General features: G+C 48.9%; 1 protein-coding gene across 1 annotated transcript in view; it reads left to right on the top strand.

Moving 5' to 3' along the window:
- The window catches only part of RhoGEF64C (Rho guanine nucleotide exchange factor at 64C), a 144,238-nt gene that overhangs the window by 111,177 nt on the left and 12,392 nt on the right, over nt 1-20,669 (top strand). The window contains exons 3-4 of the mRNA XM_037412315.2: nt 17,747-18,024; nt 19,204-19,450. Coding sequence (XP_037268212.2) covers nt 17,747-18,024; nt 19,204-19,450 — 525 coding nt within the window. The remainder of the gene's footprint in view (nt 1-17,746; nt 18,025-19,203; nt 19,451-20,669) is intronic.

Genomic DNA, 20,669 nt, shown 5'->3' with positions numbered 1-20,669 from the left:
ATCTCTCTCCACGCATCGGGCTGCTCGGTGCCCCCGCTTTGCCGCACCGCGCGAACCGTACCACCGCGACAGGAAAAGAGATTCGTCGCGCGCGCCCAGACTTTCTCCCACCAGAGTTGGTGTTGCGCCCCGCCGCGGTGGTCTAGTGGCTAAGGTACTCGGCTGCTGACCCGCAGGTCGCGGGTTCAAATCCCGGCTGCGGCGGTTGCATTTCCGATGGAGGCGGAAATGTTGTAGGCCCGTGTGCTCAGATTCTGGTGCACGTTAAAGAACCCCAGGTGGTCGAAATTTCCGGAGCCCTCCACTACGGCGTCTCTCATAATCATATAGTGGTTTTGGGACGTTAAACCCCACATATCAATCAATCAGAGTTGGTGTTGCGGCGGAAGCCGCGCAGCCGGCGACTCTCAGCGGCACCCGCCCCCTCTCGGGCGATCCGTTACGAGCGGGCCCGTTTTGTACGCCGTTCTCATTCGCACCGGCTGCCTCTAGCACGGACATGTCGACTGGACGTCCGGTCATTCGATTTATGCGTCCCTATGAGACGCGAGCTCTGTGCGCGCTAACGTAGTGACCTTCCTTGTCGGAGCACTGAAATGAATCACATGGAAAGAAAGGGCGCACTTGATGCCGCCCCGTTTGTCGAAGAACGTCGACGCTGGCGTTGCTACGCGCGTTTCGTGAAGATCGTTGGTCTTAAGATACATGAAAACAAAGCCAGCGCCTGCTTTTACCGTTTCACATTAATTACACTTCGTCAATTTTGTCAATCACAATTCGTATGCGTCAATTAGTGCGACGTTTGTTCTGCCTTCCGCAACGCCAGTGGCAAACATTACTGGATGTCTAAATTACATAATTGAAATGTATGCTCCAATAAGCATCCATAAAACCACTACCATTCGGCTTCATTGGTCAGGATATCTGTAGCAAAAGCAGACTAAGTCGACATAAGTGAGAGGCAGAAAAGAGGAGATGAAGGGCATAACAAAAGGGGGGCAAGAAAGTCATTCCGCCCTAACAGACAGAGCTGAGCTTTCAATTTGTGTTTTTTTTTTCTTTTACTTCCATGGCGAGATCGACTTTTACTTCCATGAAGAGATCGATTTCAATAAATTATACTGTGCAAAACAAGAAGAAAATGTTCTTTCTCTCTCTCTCTCTCTCTTATTGAGCTTGGTAGCACACAGGTCCACTTCCGTTAAAAATGGGACGTTCATAACATCCATCCATCCATCCATCCACAGCAATGCTGCATCTGTGGCGAAGCCAAATGTATGGTGGGTGACTTCGTCTTACACAACGTTAAACTGTCGCGTTCCATGCTTCTTGATTTTTCATATAAGACCCAGTTATCGGTACTTTCCTCCGCGTGTAGCGAAAGGCGAAATATTGCGCAAAAAATATATACATATCAAGCACAGACATTTCGGTCATGCCAACCGCCCCTTCGACCTTCACCCCGTTTATAACAAGCGCCCCTGGCACGAAAGCGTGCATCTGATTCATGTGACAACTGTCGCCGCCAGTCTGTGCGCGCCATATTATTTCTCCTAATCGTAACCTACATTCCATTTCACCATTTCCCCGGAGCAACTACGCCTAATCAGACTCGGCGTAGTTAATCTTCTTACCTTCCATTTATCACCTCCGTCTACACTGTCTCTCGCCCCGCCGCGGGGGTCTAGTGGCTATGGTACTCGGCTGCTGACCCGCAGGTTGCGGGATCGAATCCCGGCTGCGGCGGCAGCATTTCCGATGGAGGCGGAAATGTTGTAGGCCCGTGTGCTCAGATTTGGGTGTACGTTAAAGAACCCTAGGTGGTGAAATTTTCGGAGTCCTCCACTACAGCGTCTCTCATAATCATATGGTGGTTTTGGGACGTTAAACCCCACATATCGATCAATCCATCAATCAACCAATCAGTCAATCTACATTTTTCCTCATCACTGACAACGAACTGCAAATTTGTGTCCACTGACGATACATGCTCACTCTATTGAAGATAAAAGTGCGGCCAGCTATCCATTCGCGAACGCTGTCTAAACAGCAAGTCTTTTGCCCTCTTCGTCAGGCTCCCCCTCACCTACATTTGGGCGCACCTCACTGGTTCACCTTTTCCACTGAGCCTCACCTTCGCTCATCTTGGAAATGTGAAGCCCTTCCTGTCCTACCAAGTAGCACTCTTGCCTCGCCGCAAGACCACGTGATCAGGGTTACGCCAACGGACTGACTGACAACGGTTAGCCTAGACTGACAGGAACTTCGCTGTTAAAACAAATGCGATTGCATTGATATGTGAGGTTTAACGTCCCGAAACCACCATATGATTATGAGATACGCCGTAGTAAAGGGCTCCGTCAATTTCAACCACCTGGGGTTTTTTAACGTGCACCCAAATCTGAATACACGGGCCTACAGCATTTTCGCCTCCATCGAAAATGCAGCCGCCGCAACCGGGATTCGATCCCGCGACCTGGGGGTCAGCGGCCGAGTACCTCAGCCACTAGACCATCGTGGCGGGGCTTTTAAAACAGCTTTCCCCACACGAAACGAAAGAAACATTCCACCACATTGTGGCTGTGAAATCCACACGTTGTTGTACCCTTGTTCATTTTATCCACAATCGCATTAGCATTAACGTTCGCGCGTTGCCACTCTGTGAGGCACACACCATATGAACGTCGACCAGTACTGCAAATACCCATCGATTTTCCTCCTCCCCTGCATTGCACACGACCGTACGCGTGAACTGAATAAGCGAATTCGTCGCCTTTCTCAGTCACACATGAATGCGTGCGGTGAACGTGGTTAAGCAAAACACCGGCAAAATGAAACTGCAATGCAGATCGTTTACCGAAAGAATTTCAAGCGGCGTTTGAAATATTCGTGACGTTATCGTACAACATCTTTCATTAGCCAGCGAATGAGCGTTTTCTACTTGGTTTTCGACATTGGAGCACGTTATAGACTATAATGTGGGGGCAGACTGTCTTCAGTTTCCGTGAGCAAAATACCGTGATGTGGCACGCTTTAGGCTCGACACGGCTACCTGTAAAATTATATCACCTCTCTGTTACCTGACGTCTGGAAATTTACTTCGAACGCGTAGTTTTCACTTTCAGTCGCCCTCTGTCGGCCTTCCGTATCGTGTCTTCCGTTCATTTCCGCATTCAGTCCGTTATCTCTCCACGGCATGTCCCACCACGTGTCCACACCACCGACAGCGTCCAGGGAGCTACGTGGGATTCGCAACGCGTGCAGTCGGAAGAGCTCGCCGTTCGGCTTTCGATTTCCCACGCACGCACCTGTTCCCCACGGCCAGTCGTGGCGCGCGTGGTCGGTGGAAACAATCGGACTCCGTAGCGAACCGCTGCTCAAGAAACGGCGCTCGCACAGCGGCCGCCGGGTCTTGCAACGTCCTTTCCCGGTCACGACGCTATTGCGTGTACGTATACTGCAAGTTAAAAGGAACGTCGACCACCACGCCGTGGACGTCGGATACGCTGCGATTCGCGCCCCCGCAGCGCCAAGCTGCCCACGGCGCTAATGTTGTGCTTGGAGAAGAACGAAGATAGCGCAACTCGACGCGCAAAGGGAAAATCTTAGTTACGCTGTCGAATCGAATTGTATAGCGACAGATACATGCTTACAGCAATGTGCTTCCGTGTCACGGTGCACGTTCCGTCTTCTATAGAACCCGCGCATTCGTACCAACTTCCCAATATGAATACGTGGTGGCTGTGGCTGAAATTCACGTGTGATTCGTAAAGCCCTTTGAACGTAATATAATATATGGGGTTTAACGGGTCAAAACCACGATATGATTATGAAAGACGCCGTATAGTGGAGGGCTCCGGAAATTTTGACCATCTGGCGTTCCTTAACGTGCGCCTAAATCAAGGCACATGGGCCTCAAACATTTTCGCCGACATCGAAAACGCAGCAACGACAGTCAGGATTCCATCCCACGGCCTATCCCGTGAACGTAAAAACGGTTCAGCATTACCAGGTTTCTGTGCCTCTTGTAATGAGAAAGTGAAGATTACGTGGTGAACAATCGCGCATCGTTCTTATAGACTGCAGCTTTTGTATGCGATTGCCATGTACGCCGTTGTGTGGGTTCGGTTCGTTATATAAGTCAGCAACACGATAAACAAACGCTAGTGCCATTGCGACAATAAGGAATGTTTCTATAAAAACAATAGAATTTGTGTTTGTTCACTGCTAAATGTTCTGAAGTGAAATCATGAGTGACACGAGAAGAAAACTGACGCGCACAAGTTGAAACGCATGCTAACTACTAACTTATTTTCATTCAAGAAATTTTCTTGTGTATAACACAAAACTAACAAAATAGGAAAACAAACAAAGAAGATTAACAGCGCACCGTGAAAGCGCATGTTACATATCGGTTGGCCACGTCTCTATCCGTACTTACCGAGAAGTCATGTTTTTAGTGTCATTATTGCATTTAACATGCTTGTTTTGAATGTTTTCGCCCGAGGTTTAATCTGAGGTTTAAGCACCGCAAGGCAGCGCGATGGCCCGCTTGAGCCTAGAATATGGCGTGACAGTCAAAAAGCCCTTCATGTTTATTTATACTGATACCTACAGCGCCCTCTGGGGGCATTGTTGTAGGGGGATTTACATATTCAAAGTACATTTAAATCAGTGAGGACAAGTTGAATTGCGCGGCACTCAAAAAATAAAAACAAATCAAAAATACCTAAATCACAGCATACAATATCATTGTGTGACCACATACTCCTTTAAAAGGGAAGGAAACGCTGTGGAAGGGGCGGTCACAATGTTTTTTGGAAGACTGTTCCATTCGTGAATAGTTTTAGGAAAAAAAGTATTTGCATACGTTGACGTTCGGCACATATATTCACACACTTTCAAAGGATGGTCCCGTCGTGATGAGATGTATGTTGGTGGTCTGATGTATTTGTTTTTATCGATCCCAGTTTTGTCGTTTATTAGGTTGTACAAAAGACATAGCCTGATATATTTACGCCTTGAGGAGAGTAACGGCCAACGAAGTGAACTAACAATTTCACTAGACCTTCTGGTCTAGCGAAATTCCCCCATTACTCTCCCTAATCTAACCACAAGCATGACACCACAATTGCGAATCCTCATCGGGTAGAGAAATCGGCGGTCAAGACAGCCGTTGCCATTACACGCATACAAAAAGTCACGTTCTTTCAAAATCTCGCAAGGGGCCTGGTGAAACTGGAACGGCAGTCGTCCCGCACTACTTCTTCGCTCGTCGGGCGCGCCGTCCGCAAATGTATTCCTTTCCCGCGCGCATATGCACGGCGGCATCCCGGATGTTGAATTTTAATCCGCTCTCTTCACCTCCCTCGACACGTTTCGTCTCTTTTTTTTTATTTTTACAAAAAGCCAGCGCGCTGTCGCAACACGTAAATATAGCCGCGCTGGGCTGATGGGCCGCGAAGACGCGCTAGCCAGCGCTGCCATGGCGACCTTGCCCCGGCGAGAAAAGAAAAGTACCAGGGGCCAAGCCGCACACGTTGGTCGAAGGAATCCGATAACCGGTCAAACAGCATGCATGCTGCGGAGAGTGGGCTCGGCTTCAAGCTATCGCTAGCTTTTTTTTTTGTTTAACTTTGTTTTGTCACTCTTTCATTTTTCTGTAATTTTTTTCTTTTCGAAAGAAGTCGCAATAGTTGTCGGCAGATATCGGTGAGCGACGGCCTCTAGCGGCGACAATAATCAGTCGACCCCGCCGCACTCGTGCACCTGCGAAAGTGTTTCGAGGCTTCCCGCTCATAAATTGAACCAGACAACTATAGGTACTGAACCATCCTTCCTCATCTATATCTGTGCGTCCAAACATATACAAGCCTTTCGGGCCTCACTAAACTTCCGTTGCGGGTTCCGCCAAGCGGTTGCCCATGCTAATTGGTTCCGCTAACGCTGTCGCTACACGAGTTCCCTGGTTACGCACGCCTTCGTGTACACATACGTCTCCATGCGCAAGATGAAGCAACGCACCCCCCCCCCCCTTCCCGTGCGCGTCGCTGCGCCTAATACTCACTTAAAGCGGGAGGGGATCTGTAATTCGACGCAACAGGCAAAAAACAAAAACAAAAAATAGGTGCTCATTACATATATCAATGAACGAGGTTCGAAGATGCCTTTTGTCGTTTGCAGTCTTTCACCTTTCTCGTAGGTGGTATAATAGGCGTTAGGGGCAAATCAGTGGCGTGTGAACACGTGTACGTAATTAAATACAAAGAACGTGAATGGCATCGCTACGTTCTCTGCCGCAGAGCTTGGACGAACCGCAGAAAAGAGGATTACACAAAGCGTTGTTGGCCCGGTCGTCGAATAGGCTTTCTGGGCCCTATTTGCGCTTGGTCTATATAATACTAGGAGAGGGTAAGACGTTTTCGATAAAACATAGGTAGGTTTGCTGGCGTGTGCGGCACCACATACGTGATGTATTAAGCATATACGTAAACGAATTGCTGGGATGGAAAACATACAGCGACAAGTAGAAGAGAAAAAGATGAGTAAAGAAACGAAGAGACGAGGTTCGTTGGCGGGATCGGTGATGTTGATTCTCCGAAACGCATTGCAGCGCGTTAGACATGGACACTACTGCGAAATAACGGCGACATGGAGCAGAGTGGAATACACAAGCGCATCGCATCATGCATGGCGTCTTCTTTCTTCTAGAAAGCGCTCGGCTATGCTTTCTAGCGAGCTTAAAAATGGTCTCGGAGCTCTCGGAGGTTAAAAATGGCGCAGTATCCGTTTCGCTTCAATAAGGCAAGGCAAACACTCGGTGTGAAAAATGAACGCGTTCTACTAAAACAGTTCGCTTTGCTTACCGGTTAGCGATGCTAATGCAAACAATGTGGCGTGAAATGGCAAACAGTATGCAGGTATACTTAACCATAGTAGACCCATTGCATATTAAAAGATGTCTAATTCAGGCTGACTGGTCTCGTTTCAAACACCACCGCCGTGATTCGATGGCACTAGTAGGTGTCCAGCAGAGAGTTTTAAGCCCTGTCTGTTTATACGGTGGGAAACGAAAATCGACCAAGGCGCCGACCAACAATACAATCAAAACCACCGAAAAGGTCAAGGCGCTTACAGAGCTATGAGTGCGCATAGTCTCAATCACGATTCTACACGAATCGTATACAAGGTCAAAGACTCGAAAGGAGAGACGTGCACCATGCCGTAGCCCTTTGCGCACCTTCTGCCCGTGCTTGAGCATTGCTTCGTAAATCAAGTCAGACCATCTTATCGGGTAGAACGTTTCAATTTCTGGACAAACCAAGCATCAGTGAAGCGTAACAAGTAATAATAAACGTCTCTATTGTGAAGCCAGGAGTATTAACGTTCTTTGTGTTTCATATGAACCAGTGGAACGTTATAAATCACCTGCATTACACGCTCAGGAAAAGTACCGTTGCTAAAGGCATCACTAGCTGCAGTAGGCTGACATTGTTGCTTCAATTTTTATCAGCATTACAAAAAGAAACAAAAAAAGAAAAACACGTGAGTGGGTGAGACAACCGCCGAATGCACAGCGATCTTATGACGTGGTAACAGTGAAGAGGGTGCCCCGCCACGGTGGTCCAGTGGCTAATGTACTCGGCTGCTGACCTGCAGGTCGCGGGATCGAATCCCGGCTGCGGCGACTGCATTTCCGATGGAGGCGGCAATGTTGTAGGCCCGTGTTCTCAGATTTGGGCAGTGCACGTTAAAGAACCCCAGGTGGTCGAAATTCCCGGAGCCCTCCACTACGGCGCCTCTCATAATCATATGGTGGTTTTGGGACGTTAAACCTCACATATCAGTCAACAGTGAAAAGAGTGCGCAATCCGAATACCCTGCTATCAGCCTTTGGCTTATGCATCTAGTAAACACTTGCTTTTAAGCCCGTTGAAATCCTTATTATGAAGATATCGACATTTTCCCCGATATATACCGACATTAGGGAGTTTTAGAATAGCGCACCGCGAGCCCTTGCGGTGCGGTCGCTGCTACTGCGCATGCGTCGTAACGCGAGTCGGTGTTCATGGACCGCACGCAAAAAAAATCCGAAATTGCGTGCGGTGACGGCGGCCCGCATGTGGCCCGCAAGCGCTGGTTTCGAGGCTACGGTGTCGCTGCGATCGTGCGTTGCGGTTCACAGCAGCGCAAACGCTATTCTAAAACTCTTATGGCGCCCGCTTCGCCCGCAATGCCCGCACCGCTTGCAAACGCTATTCTAAAGCTCCCCATTTTCCCCGACTGCAGCGGAAGGCTCTGCAAAAGTCCCTTCAAGACGTTTGAGAAAACGGGGAAAGAGCCTGCGTGAAATTCACACACACGCAAAAAAAAAAACGCCTCTAAGTATGACACAGTATGCCCGCGTGCACCTTCTTTTGTCCCCCTCTCCATTCCCACCCGGTGCCCCGCTTCCTCGTGGGGCCGATGCATAATCCATGGAGCAGCGCGGCGCTGCTGGCGGGACACGCCTCCTGAAAGAAACTTTTCGGCGCGAGCTCGATCCGACGGGGCGCCGACAATGGCCCCGGGCGGGCGCGATCCGGCACCGGCCAGGTTCGTACGTCCACCACGCGAGTATCGCGGGATATCGCGCCCAAGGCGCTTCGCGAAATGACTTCCGACCGCCGTCTACCGGCGCCATTCGGGAGGGCCTCACGCGTTCGAACCATCTGGGCCCGCTGCGCGACGTCGCACACCTTTGGGGCATCCGTAATCGACCGCGTACACCGAGAGAGCGATGATGTGACCCGGGCCCAAAGGGACCAGCTCTGACGTGACGATACGTATACATAAGACACCCGCCCGGTCAAATTCATCTATTGTGTGCCCGTAATTGCACATGGTGTCCTCGAGGCATAGTCTCGGAGGAAGCGGACGCCTATGGACGCGCTCCACTGAGTATTCGAGGACGATGGATGACCGTCTGTATGTGTGCCAAGCACCACTGATCGTAGCCTCGCCATCGTTATACATCGCATACACGGTCGTGAGGCTATATCGCGTGATGATACCAACAACGTCGTGAGGTATTAGCGGCATGTTTGTTTTTTTTTTTTTCTGCCTTAGTAACATCTATGCGCTGTTTCGTATCTACTTGTAACGCTGCTTTTCGGAAAGCCGCTTAAAAAGTACGTTGACTTGTACGCGGCTGTGGTGAATAATGACGTCAAAAAGCGGCTAGTTGTCTGAGCTAGGAGCTAGTCTTCTGAATCTTTCGATTAAGTGAAGGCTGAGCTGGATGCTGTCTGGGCAAGAAAGACACTGCCGCTTTGATCAATGGTCAGTCGTACAAATTAAACAGGATACGTGGATGATATTACGTGGCACTCTGTCACCTCGCCTCGTATGCCTTCCGCTCAGCGGGTTACATGCAAATTCTGTCACAATTCTAGTGATTTCTTCACAGATATTTGCCAATGTTATTTGTTCCTCTACTCTTCTTGCCTGACGTTGAATGTAGATTTCCAGAAGCATAATCATAATCGTCATAATTCATAATCATGCATAATCATACATAAGTCATAATCGCACAATAAATTATAGAATGAGCGGGTCCGTCTCGGAAGTAGTGCGCTCGATGCGTCAGTCTATGACTGTAGTGCATGCTCCGTTGTAGTGCATGCTCCGATAGTGACTGTAGTGCATGCTCCGATAGTGTTTGCCAACGCACGTCTAAAACCAGTTTGTGCATGCTAGTTTGTTCGCCAGAGCTGGCTTCCTTACAATGGTACTTTTTATGTGGAGAAACCTGATTTGCATTTGTCTTGTCAAACCTTGCTTCTCTGCAATAATACAACGAGTGAGGAGAAGCCTGTTTTAAATGCCTATCTAGCAGATAGCCTGTATCTTCTGTTTGCACGTCAGTGAATGTAACGACGAAAAAGAGAAATAGAAGTATGTGTAACTAGGTTAACCAAGAATATGCCCGACTGCGACCTCACTCTGCCACTGGTGGTGGTTCACAGGTGAAACGCCTATAGTATGTTACTTCAATCTATAAAGATGATTTACGAAACACTTGCGCACACAGAAAATACACGCAGGAAGTAAATTAAGCACGTAGTGACTGTGAACCGTAGCGCCTTTCTATGCAACAGGAAAGTTGACAAAGCTGTAGCTTCGTTCAAAGCATTGCAGAAGGCTCAATCATCGGGACGTCTAGTTCTCAATGGTCCTATACAGCAGATTGTGCGAAGACGCTGAAACAGATGATAAAAGAAGACAGTACGCTTTGAGGATATGCGTATTTGCCCGCACAACGTTTACAGACGCCGATAGGGGGGTCTTCGATCACAGTAGTAGCGCATGGCAGAGGCCAGCATGGGCATGTTGACAACACATAGCGAAGAAACACAGTCAAGTGTGCATTTTTCTACCTGCGCCCGCATGTTTCGTGCTGCGGACGTTTTTACCACGCAACGCTTGCATTGATCTTGCAAAACGACAGTGGTGCATTCTCTTCAATATGAACAACCACCGAGTGCAGCTGGTTCGGCACGGCCCTGGAAAGGGAGACGGTGTCGTATGAAATGAGGATGAAGGAACAGAGGTGCTCCAAACTGCTTCTTTGAACGCGCTTATGCGTCGCTCTGCAGGTAATTATTAAGCAAAAGTGCTTCGACCAGGTCGAACCATTTCGAAGTCGGCACCGACTACATTATAAAGCCTCCTTGCATACGTTGAGATGGAGCAATGCGGGCGCTACGCGCGCTGCGTGCGAATGATAATTGCTAGATCAAGCGTACAGTGCGCCACATCACGCGACAAATAGAGCGCCGCGGTTACGCGTTGAAACAGAGTCCACGTTAACACGCACGCAAGTATAGGCCATTTAAATCACGACATGTATACATATACGATTATAGACTCCCCCATATATTTTGTTTTTCTTTCTCGAGAACTTTGGTATTAGCCTATAGGCTATCGTTTCAGCGTCGCCGGTGGAATGCGTGGCATATTACTCGCGTGCACGTGACTGGAATCATCCATGAAAGAAAAAAAATGAAAAACGAGCTCTATTGTCTCGGTTTTTTTTTCCCTCGACGTACTTTCTCTTTCCCTTCGGGGAGTCGCACAAGGACCATCACCGACAAAGCGGGTCCACTCTGCTTGCACAAGCAACAGGTGCTGCGGTACGCGTGGCTTAACGAGCTCAATCGGCGAGTGCGTGGTTTCGAAAGCGCATCGCGGATGAGGCTGGAGCGGGTGGCAAAGGGCTCTCTCTACACGCCAACGTAGACAACAAAAGAAAAATCGAGCAGCGGCTTATACGGCACCGACGAAGAGATTCGTTCGGCCTTCAAGATGCGTGAAATGGAGAAAAAGTCACGAAAGCAACCCAGTAATGTGTGCTATCGGGGATAGCTCTATAGAAAGGAAGACGCGACGGCAAACAAGTGGTTAGGCGCCACCGAGACTGGACGACGCACGCGGCGCCAGTACGGAGCCAAAGCGGCAGGTGTCCTTCCGGCAGCTGGCATCATTTCCTTTTGCTCCATGGAGTACAAGTGAGGGTCGGGCATAACCGCCTTCCTTTTGTGCATGGCTACCAAAGGATGGCGGGCTGATGCTTATTATGCCAGTCACACAAAAAGAGCTCGCAGGCTGTTTTTTCTTCACCGACCGACTGACTTTTGAAAATCTTTCGGAATGGCTTGGTACGAGTAAAAACCTAAAATGGCTATAGACGTCTCAGGAGCAGCTGGAGTCACGAAAAGCAGAGTTGAAGTTCCAAATAAAATTGTGGCACAGTCGCGTCCACTCGTGTAGAAAGTCGTCAGCAAAAAAAGAGAGAAAGAGAGAGACGACACGACACGGTACCTAATTCTGGCGGCAAAGCGGGCTACCGCGTATATCTGGAAATAATTGATTCAATAGAGAAAAAGTTAGTCCCATATAATGCTGGATAATTAATTGGACGAAGGGTATACGACAGCAAACTGAAAGAAATTCAGCAGCAGTGGCAAATATTGTGCCACTGACAAGAGCACAGTATGAACAACTATCCAGTCATATGTCATGGGCGTTAAGTAAATGAGAAAAAATAAAATAAAGTGCTCCGTTCAGCTTGTCGTAGTGCGATTCGCTCCCATGCATGACTCGATCAAGCCGCCTAGTACAGCCTGCACACGATATAACCTCACGCGGTTCGCCATAAACGCGTGCGCGCCTTTAACAGTTCCAGGCTGAATGCTGTGCAGTTCCCGTACCTGTACACTGTCGTTCTTTATGAAAGGGGCGGCTGCATTTCCGATGGAGGCGGAAATGTTGTAGGCCCGTGTGCTCAGATTTGGGCGCACGTTAAAGAACCCCAGGTGGTCAAAATTTCCGGAGCCCTCCACTACGGCGTCTCTCATAATCATATGGTGGTTTTGGGACGTTAAACCCCACAAATCATCATTCTTTATGAAAGGGAACACACGAACGCGTGGCCTGCGCTCTGCGGTGGCTGCCTACAGCACCATCAACCGACAAGTGAAGAAAGCAGGTTCGCTTTTCGCGTCATCTATGGCCAAGCAAGATAACGAGTTATGGCCGGTAGACAAGCGCTGCTAGATTACGTTCCCTGATCGCTCGCGCGGCGAGCGATATCGGGCAATCACTGCAGCTTGTGCCGTGATCGCGAACAACGCTTTATATGTTGGCAGTGGACTACTCACTGCAAGCGTGACCAGAGAGAGAGTGCAATCTAGCAGCGCTTGTCTACCATAAGCAGCGCTTGTCTACCGGCCATAACTCGTTATTAATTTTGTTGTCGTTTGATGGTGCTGTAGGCAGCCGCCGCATAGCGCAGGCCACGCGTTCGCGTGTTCCCTTTCATAAAGAACGACAGTGTGACTGTACCATTCAAACAGATCAGAGGGCGGTGACGAGTTGGATCTTTGCCACTAATTCTAGATATAGTCACGTGGTCATGACGTTGACGAAGACAGCAGTCGATATGTCTAAGATGAAACTGTTTATTTGCCCGAACTTGTGGCTGGTAAACGGAAAGTCAGACTACAACTATACACAGTCGCACTGATAGCAGCGAACGTAGCATCGGCCATCGATCAACTGATCATCGCTGGGTCGCATCGTCTTTGGCAAATCACGCCTCGACTTTTCGAGCCTCATCACTGGTGGTCGCGGTAGCTCTGGAATAAGCGTGGCTGTTCGCGTCCTGCGCGCAATCTTGGCAAAAAAAAAAACGACCACATCGCGATAACATGCTCGACAATACGGTCAACTATCTGGAATTTCGGCAGTGTTATTATTGGCTACGCAAAGAACGTGTATACGCCACCGTCGCAGACGATACCAGTGTAGCTTCAGTGCTTGCAGGGTCGTCGGAGGTTTGTTGTAGCCAGGTGTGAGAAAACCAACGCCCGCGTTGGACCCGTGGCGTTATCACGCACGCGAAGGCTTATGAGAGAGTCAGCCCAGAACAATGAGTTGCCGGTTCGGGAAGAGCAGTCTCTTCTCCTTGTACAGGAAAAAGGGGCAAGCACTGCCTACAGGCAGGTTTTTTGGTTCTGGTTGATTGTTCTCAGCTTTCTGCGGTGGCCAAAAATGAAGCGAAGCCTTCGACACCCACAATAATCGTTGTACTACACGCGAACGGTACGTTCAAACGCCCGCAGTTTCGTTCGCAATGCTCACAATGAAGAAACAAGGAGAGAACGCGGAAGTTTTGAAGAAGTGCGCGTGTCACTCAAACAAGTGGACAGAACACACATCGTACACTTGACTGCAACTATACTACACGTACTACACGATGTGCAACCTATGCGAAACTCACATAAACAAAACACAGCATTATTCGGTATTTTATGAAGCGGTATTTACCTGATTTTTTTTCTTTAAGGCACGCCACGCCTTAAAGGAAAAAAAAAATGGGGGCCCAAAGTCTGACCCGATATAGTGAGGGCACATGTTATAGGTGTTACCAGAGTGCTTCATTACGTTTACACGCGCTTATTATTAAGCGCTTAACTTCGCGTCTGCATTTAAATTTTCACCGAAAAGAGGCAGCTTCAATAAAAAAACTACCCAGAGCCATTGGCGTGCGCACAGGAAGGCGGGGAAGGGAGGGGGAGTGCGCAATGCTAGCCCCATACATTGGCATGCTATTAGGAGGGGAGCGCTGCGACGAACCTTCGCCCCTCCCTCCCCCCCCCCCCCCTATATGGAACCATGCGCACGCTTATGCCCAGAGCATTGGGCAGTTTTGTCTCGCACAATGTCTACAATATGGCATATCGTTTCTGTCAGGAGGACGGGTTCATATCAGCAATCAGCCACGAAAACTTTCGGCGCGACAGGATACCCACAGCACTGTGCATAGAGAAATCATGCGGTCACCTGAAACCCGAGTGGTCTCACTCTGCTAAAAAGTGAAAATGCCCGCGGCTTCCTTTCCTTTCCCGAAGCACTCGCAGAGCCCGCGGCTCTTCAAACGACGTCCTCTTTAGGAAAGTCGAGGCAGACTAAAAATAAAGACAAAGGTACAAGGTGCGCCAAGTCCATTCATAGCTTTTCGGCTGCCGCCGTGACACGCAGCAAACCGATCACAGAGAGGAGCAGCCGTCGGTCGTTTCTCGAGCCTCCGCAAGGGGGCTCGCGTGCGGCCGTTATGCTAAGCGGGAAAGGCTCGCGAAAAATAAAGCCACCGCGGCTTGGTGGGATGGCTGACCGGCCGTATACCCACGCCCCACCTGCTTGAACGTTCAACGCCACCCGATCGTGAGTGGCCGCAACAAAGTCCGCAACGACCAAGAAGAGAGATAAGGAAGGGGTATTAAAGCAACCAACAGAACAAACGTACGGTCACCGGTTTCTTTTGGGTAAAAAGGGGAAGGCCAATCAAGAGCCGATAGGCGCACAGCGTGCCTGTTATGAGCGGCCTCGCCTATTGTGCACTCAGCTTCACGAGCCATTGAACTTAGCGACGCCGAGGTATCCGCCTCGTGGACCTTTAAAAAAAGCCGGTTCCTTTTCTAAAGAAAACATTCTCTTTTTGTCTTCTTAAAGAACACTTCCTGGCTGGCAAGGCGCATTGTCGTCGCCGCGGGCTGCATAGACCACTCATTTTGTAGCCGGGAGGACGTATTTTTCTTGTTGTTGTTATCTATGTAAGGATGAGTCAATGCACTCTTTCCTTACTTATGCTTCCGTACCGACCCTCCACCCTGTGGTTAACGCGTTGCGTTACGAGCACGCTATAATCTCCGCATCGTTGAGTACTTTACGGAAGCATCACCAGTAGCTATTGCCGCCGAAATTTTTCTGCACTTCAAGTGGAAGCAAGCGCTTAAACCATTATACATAGGCAGGACGTCAAGTGCCTCGTAATTTTGTTATTCTTCGACGCTTTCTATCTTGTGAACGAACAAAACCAGAATCACACGAATACCTTTACATGTGGAAATTGTCAATCGCCGGCGAGAGAGAGAAAGAACGAGTGTCAAAGTTGGGAAAATGATTTAGCAAATGATAGACGGGACCGCTGTGCCAACCACAAGCCAATTAGCGTGCTACTTCGCATGGCTGCTTGGTTAAAGACGCAAAAGTTAAAATGTCGAAAAAATTTACCGAGGCATTCCCCGTTTTGTTTTGCCCATTTCAAGGGACGCCATCGCCAAAACTACGGAGGGTGTCCTATATGCTACCTCTGTACATATGGCGCATTCCGCAATTGGAACTGACGGGCTGCTTTCTGGTTAAGAAAAAACGCAGTAAGTCTCGAAAACAGAGAGCAAAGAAAATATTTATTTTCAGATGTGGGAACGGTTATTTGCTTTTTCTTCAACTTCTCTGTTGTACACTCAGATGTGGTTGAGTGTCTTTTTTTTGCACTCTATATGCCATGGCGAAAAAAATTTCAAGGGGGAGGAGGGAGGGGGATGCACCATTGTATTCTCTTCTCTTCCACCTATGCATGATACAGCGAACGTAATGCACTATCATGCAATAAAACAGTGGTGTCTGCTCCATATCTGGACTTCCTTTCGGCCGTTTTTCGTCAGCGCAAAGCGGCATGTACCGTGGAAACCAAAGAAATCAAACAGACGCACATTGAACAGTGCTGGCAAGGAGCCAACCACGGATTCGATGTATAGCGCGTCGTGGATATGTTGACACCTCCCTTCCTGTAAACGGGGCGAAGGGATATACGCATCTATTTTCCGCTGTGAGTCACCGCTCCGAATGAACGAAGAAAAATCAAGGTTGTTGCCCCCGGATTTTCCTCCCAACAGGTCGCTCCTTCGACGTGCAGCGCTTCTGATCTTGCTTTAGCGTGCACTTCACATCGGCGTCGTGCGTCACGCTAATCAGCCCAACTAGTCAAACTCTCTTGGCTCGCTATAGTCACCGACACGTTATTACAGTGGTTTCTAGTTGACAACGCTAATGCCAAGGTCTAGCCTGGGGAGAGCAGCCAAACGGTATGCACTGTAAGAACTAAGAGCTTCTTTTTGTTTGTTTTGTTCATCTTTTTCTCCAGTCGATAAAGAAGCTCGCTTTGATGCGAGGAAATCGAGTGCGTCGTGTGACCTTCTCTGGAGGACAACACGTGGCGTAGGATGGAGGAAACGTCGCGCGATTTTTATCGCAAAGCTATACATGTGAACGGCAGTGAGACATCGGCTCACAAAGAGTGCCGCCTGATAGTGTCTTCTAGGAGAGTGTTGGCGCTTCCAGCACGGTTCCAAGCGGCGGAATGAAGTATAGTTGTCACCGCTGCAACGTTAACTGTCCATGGCACAGACGCAACCTTGCAACTCTACCCCACTTGTGTGGCCTTGGCGTTAAGTTGGTCTGTTGTTTTGGTTATGTCTTGGCAAACTACGGGAATTGCTGATTGTTACTCGTCACATGAAGGTGCAGCCAGATTTTTAATGAGGGTGCATCGATAAGTATCGAGAGATAACCGAATACATTCGTCTCACGGTTCTGAAACGCACATCGTTACATGAAGGCTCGGATATGAAGGATACCAAGTATACAAACGCTCAGTTTTAAATTGCTCAATAAGGTATTAGGCAGGGTTCCTTCTTTTCCTTCGATGCCCTTTTCCTCGATGAAATGTACACTTCATTAGTCTCAGGCATCTAACAAGACGACGCGCATGCTGAAACATGTGCCGAAAGAATATCGCAATACCTCGCCTACATCGCAAAATAACGACTTTACCACCCACTGGCAAGTCGGCAATTGGAACCGTGATGTAAACCTATGAAAAGTTGGATTTCTCGTGTTTTAATTTCACAGTGATGCGGTTACCGTGATCCCAAGTCACAGCGGTTTGCACCCTTGCCCACTGAAGAGTAGAACAGACGGGGCTTTTCTTAAGCTTTCAAATCCTAAGGACGAAATGGCCAGCTGCGTTTGAACTGTTTCGCTTTTGGCTAACTTTTACGCGATCTGTCATTATCAGGGACCTCCTTTTGAGCGAGCAAGCGTGCACCAGTTAGGCTTATTCGTCCCATGAAATAAGCAGTCTCATCCAGAAACTTCGAGGGAAGACGTGTCACCTAAGAAAGCATATTATTCAGAATGAAGTTGAACGCTAACGGATACGAAAGAATGCGTTACTACAAATGCCGAACGCACACTTTACCAGCATCTGAACCGATTCAGTGTTAATTGTTAATAATTCCCTCACCCTTCGCCTTGGTCTTCAAATAACAACTTGGGCTTCGCCTTTACCTTTGCTGCACAGACAATTCCCTCGTCGAGGGCGATGCGGCCACGGAGCAGGCGGCCAGCAGCGGTACCGTGATGGTGACTACGCAGACCAGCACAGGCACCCGCGTGCTGATCAGCTCGCACGGCCGACTCAGCGGCAGCTACCCAGTTCGTCGCAGCCCAGCTAAGCGCCGGCCGCGCATGCGGCACTCGGCGCCACAGCTGGACGGGGACTCAGCGCGGGCGCTGTTCGCCCCGCTCAGCCTGGTGCCGACCGCCGATGCGAGGCAGCGACGGCCCACACCGACAAAGGTATCATGCAGCATAGGCCACGCGCGTTACTGTTGTGTGAAGCGAGTTGCGTGTTTATCGCTAACAGATATAAATATTTGATAACGGTGTACAGACCAGAAATTTCATCGCCTTCGGGGAGGGGGAGGAGCATCTTTGGGAAGGGGCTACGGGTGAGGTGGAAAGGACGACCTGATATCGTCCTGCTCGAGCTTTATCGCATGCTGTCAGCCAGTTTTCGCTCGCCATCAGTAGTTACATAAGCTAAGCCGCAGCCCCTACGCTGGCCGCGCTAGCATTTGATGACTGCGGTCAAGATTATGCATGTTTGCTCTAAACATGGGTAAGAGAGTAAAAATAATCGGTTTTATAGTTAATGCACACCTATGTCGCTTCGCTAAGTGTTTTTGTATGCATCTTCAAGCAATGTGTTAGTTTTTGCTGTTTGTGAAGTGTATGAAGAGATTAACTACTGCCTAGTAAATCGGATGCTACGTTTCACTGATGCAAACCTCATCGGAGCTTCAACGCATTACAAATTAGATGCATTTGCTAACGCTATTACAATACAGAAAGCGATGACATCAAATGGTGTTCGTGTCCGAATAACATCCAGATAATAACTTTACAGGAGGACGACGACTATCTAAAAAGAATCGCGCCAACCGAAGTGCTGCAACGAACAGTCGATCGCTCACATGTAAGGCGCCAGCCTGACTGCAGATTTGTGCTGCTCGACGACTTCGTCCTGTTAGTGTCGCTTGTTCTAGCGATTCACAGTGACAATGGTTACCACACAAAATATATATATATATATATATATATATATATATATATATATATATATATATATGTGCGCAATAATCATTTCTTGCACATTTTCAGTGAGTGCTGAGTCCTTATACACAACAGAGACATGCTCCTCAGTTACCGTATTCGCGGCTTAGCCAAACCCTCGCTCATAATGTCACGCGTCCTTCGTGGAGACCACACTCGTTGCTGCCGGCAGAGAGTCAAGTTACCAATTGGTAACGAGCTTCCCGAAAGTGTCTTTCATACAGCTGTACCACCAACAGCTTTTACGACTTTACAGAACGGTCGAACGGCACCGTGACATACGATACGCTGAATGTATCGAGCACGAGTTCCGTCACGGAGCGAAACATGCTTCTAACAAACGGGGTCGCTCGCTTGTTCCAGGAGAGCACGTCGACCTTTTACGTGTCGCTGGGCAGCAGCAGCAGTGGCGAGCTCAAGAGCGAGGAGGAGTCGGACCTGCCGGTGGTGGGTCGCAGCTCCGAGGACGAGGACGAGCCTGTGTACGCCGACACCCTGCCCACGGCAGTGTGCCCACCGACACCAGACGGCCCCATCTACGACGACTGCGAGGTGCCACCGGAGCCGGTGTACGAAGAGCTGCCTGACCACCCCCCGCAGCCGCAGCTTAGTGAGTGACCGAATGAGGCCGTCTGTTCGCGCATTGGCGAGCACTGCAAGGGCGCCGTCACACTAAAGCAGAACACGCGAGATGCGCGAGCTAATTAGTATAGGCGAACGATCGAGCGCTTTTATGAAAGGCCTGATCGAAAGAATTTTAAGAGCGGGGCTGCTCAAGTTTTTCGTTCCACCGGTTTCGCGTGGCCAGCAGAAAGCGGGTATATGAGCCAAGCAGCTCCTATAGCGTTATATAGAGGGTGGGAAAGGTAAGGATAAGGACAGATGTTAGGGTAAGGTGGGTAAGAGCAGCAGGTGAGAGGATGAGAGGTGAGAGGCATGACCATGCAAAATATAGCATAAAAAGGTGTGGGAAAAAGAAGTCAGGGTGAGTGGAGTAGTGTTAGACAGAAAGAGAACATTACAGAAATAATAATGATCATAACTGGGAGAGGGGGGCTTACATCCCCAAAGCACGATATGCTTATTAGAAATGCTGTAATTACAGAAAGAGGTAAATAAATACATAAACGTGAAAGAAAATCAAGAAAGACGAAAGAACTCGCTTCGCGTTCGCCAAGTGGTGGCGCTTGCTGCTGTTTACTCAGCTTGCAGAGGCGTGGGACCGAATTTTTTCTTGCTAATACTCATTTGTCAAACACACTATAGCGGCGAGTGTTTTATGAATGCTAAACAGAACTTAAAGCGTGAACAATATGCCAGAGCGTGTTTTTTTTTTTTTCATTTTTATTGTTCTCAACAGTTGTCAGCGTTTCTTTATGTCAACACTTCTTCACTTGATGTTCATTCAAATGAAAGTGCTAGGCAATAGGAATCAGCGCAGACAGGACAAAACCACCATGATCAGCAGTTTTGGCGGTAATATGTCAGGAGTTCTGTGAACACGCTAAGAGCTCTCTTTCTCAGACACAATATGGACTACACGTGAAGCAATTAGAATTTTACGTAAGTCACCCGTTACATTACGTTACGTTACGCGTGCGTCCCCTTGGAGGCAGCATTTCCAAGTGGCTACCTGACTTATGTATACACGTGCGCAACAACGCAGGGGAAAACCGGCAATGGTGGGCCCGTGCAGAACACGCGAGACCCGTCATCCTAATATGTTCGACAGGCTACGCTTCCGCTGAACCATTAGCACCACTTTTCACGTGCGGGCTTCCCATGGTCAAATCTGGCCACCATCGACGGATATCAGGCGAATGCGCCTT

This window comes from Rhipicephalus microplus, chromosome 1, assembly GCF_043290135.1.
Source record: "Rhipicephalus microplus isolate Deutch F79 chromosome 1, USDA_Rmic, whole genome shotgun sequence".
Lineage (NCBI taxonomy): Eukaryota > Metazoa > Arthropoda > Arachnida > Ixodida > Ixodidae > Rhipicephalus > Rhipicephalus microplus.
The sequence above is the reverse complement of the archived record's forward strand: the minus strand, read 5'-3'. Positions and strand labels throughout refer to the sequence as shown.